Source organism: Coregonus clupeaformis, chromosome 21 (assembly GCF_020615455.1).
Source record: "Coregonus clupeaformis isolate EN_2021a chromosome 21, ASM2061545v1, whole genome shotgun sequence".
In the NCBI taxonomy this organism is placed as follows: domain Eukaryota; kingdom Metazoa; phylum Chordata; class Actinopteri; order Salmoniformes; family Salmonidae; genus Coregonus; species Coregonus clupeaformis.
In genome coordinates, this window is record NC_059212.1 from 46,492,887 (window position 1) to 46,495,386 (window position 2,500).

The following is a 2,500-nucleotide window of genomic DNA, read 5'->3' on the forward strand; positions in this document are numbered from 1 at the left end:
TTAGTTTTCCACGTTGATTAAACGTCATTACATTGAATTATTTTGTTGAAAGGACATGGAAACAAAGTTGGTTCAACCAGTTTTTGCCCAGTGGGATATAGCTGTGATCTATGATATTGATCCTAATATCCCCATCTTTTTGAGAGGGGAAGGGATCATCAATTATCATAACCAAATGCTCTGCTGGACAATGATCAATTGTAAAATATGGCTTGATAGAAGAGTTGACATTCGGGCAGCCCACCCAAGAATTTCCTATGCAGGCAAAACCATGGTACAGTGAGGGACCAGCCAGGCTAGAAGAGTTGGCCCCAGCAGTGAGGGACCAGCCAGGCTAGAAGAGTTGGACCCCAGCAATGAGGGACCAGCCAGGCTAGAAGAGTTGGACCCCAGCAGTGAGGGACCAGCCAGGCTAGAAGAGTTGGACCCCAGCAGTGAGGGACCAGCCAGGCTAGAAGAGTTGGACCCCAGCAGTGAGGGACCAGCCAGGCTAGAAGAGTTGGACCCCAGCAGTGAGGGACCAGCCAGGCTAGAAGAGTTGGACCCCAGCAGTGAGGGACCAGCCAGGCTAGAAGAGTTGGACCCCAGCAGTGAGGGACCAGCCAGGCTAGAAGAGTTGGACCCCAGCAGTGAGGGACCAGCCAGGCTAGAAGAGTTGGACCCCAGCAGTGAGGGACCAAGCTAAGTGGTACCATGTAGCTTTGTCAAAACAGGTAATAGGATATACTGTACATAGCCTGGTCCCAGATCTGTTTGTGCTCTCTTTACAACAGGACGCTGACAATAGGAGTTGGCAAAACAGCACAAACAGATCTGGGGACCAGGTTATTATATACCACCGTCTTCTTCTCTCCTAAAAGGAACCTAACGTCCCGCTGTTGTTGTGATGAAAAGTTCAGAGCTGAGACTGTCTCACCATGACTGTGATAATGATGATGTGCCCTGTCTTTAGGCTAAGCCGTGAGTCATCAGCAGTGAGGGACCAAGTCAGAGGATCGATGCCCTACTGTCACTGTCACTAATAACAAAACAATGCTCAATTAGCTGCAATCAAAGGAATATGAACACCCCGATTTGTAACCTAATCACACGCTGCTGTAGATAAATGAAAATGCCTGTTTTACCCCGTTCTTCTTGTTATTTCTTGAATGAAAAATGTAGATGTTCTGTATTTGAATCAAACAGGATACTTACTCCACCACCAGGCTCTCCAGATGGTCCAGGGTTGCCGGCTTCACCGCTCTCTCCCTTTTCTCCATTGCCTCCCATAGAACCCACTCCACCAGGAGGGCCTTGGGAACCCTGTGGATAGGATACAAATCAATCAATCAATCAATCAACCAACCAACTAACCAATCAACCAACCAATCAATCAATCAACCAATCAATCAATCAACTAACCATCCAATCAATCAATCAATTAATCAATCAATCAACCAACCAACCAACTAACCAATTAACCAACCAATCAATCAATCAGTCAATCATACAAAATGTCTGTCATCATAACATACAGTAGGGTACGGAGCAAGCATGTTCTCCAGTGTAACAGAAATACAACTGAACTCAGAACCAGAGATTGTGAAGACACTTACGTCAGCTCCACTAGAACCCTGGGGACCTCTGGGACCGGGCGGACCAGGTGGACCCTGTCAACATAAACAATAAACAACAAATAATCAACAATAAGACCCTGACAACATAACAGAGATATGAGTGACACCAACACAGGCTGGATCCAATAATGTAGCTTGTATCTACATCCGTACTGTGGTGTTATTCCAAAATGGCTGACTTACCATTGTATCTACATCCGTACTGTGGTGTTATTCCAAAATGGCTGACTTACCATTGGGCCGACGTCACCGTTCTCTCCCTTCTCTCCTGATGTACCTGGCAGGCCCTGAGGAAGGAGAGATACTCTTTAATACTCAACAACAAAGACATTTTTACACTTAATATGGTATCATAGTCTGCAATGATGATACTGATTGAAATAGATAAGGCAGCTCTTGCAAAAAAAAGACTTCATTTAAACACGCAGCCTAATTCTGATCTTTTTCCCCACTAATTGGTCTTTTGACCAATCAGATCAGCTCTTTTGCCAACAATTAGGCAAAAGTTTAGAATTGGGCTGAATGCGTAAACGCAGTCATTGATATGAAACCATGATATGAGATTTCATTACGCTACTTCCGATTCACCATCTAACTTTCCTAACAATATACAAGAACTTTGGTTACACGTGATCTAATATGTCACGACACATTATGATAGAGTACTAGTGTACCTACATTAAACTCAACAGTCATTAGAAACACATGCTGATGTAGAGTTCCACACACACTGTGCTGCAGCAGAATACTGTGTGTGTGTGTGTGTGTGTGTGTGTGTGTGTGTGTGTGTGTGTGTGTGTGTGTGTGTGTGCAGAACACATTAAAACAGCCAAAACCCTTGTAAAATAAATACATCCTTATTCAGCGGGAACACCTAGGTAATT

General features: G+C 44.4%; 1 protein-coding gene across 1 annotated transcript in view; it reads right to left on the bottom strand.

Moving 5' to 3' along the window:
* LOC121535697 (collagen alpha-1(XI) chain) overlaps positions 1-2,500 on the bottom strand; it is a 141,255-nt gene that overhangs the window by 16,843 nt on the left and 121,912 nt on the right. Inside the window, exons 45-47 of the mRNA XM_041842961.2 lie at positions 1,850-1,903; positions 1,596-1,649; positions 1,195-1,302 (exon numbers count right to left, since the gene is read on the bottom strand). Of these exons, the coding sequence (XP_041698895.1) occupies positions 1,195-1,302; positions 1,596-1,649; positions 1,850-1,903 (216 nt within the window). The remainder of the gene's footprint in view (positions 1-1,194; positions 1,303-1,595; positions 1,650-1,849; positions 1,904-2,500) is intronic.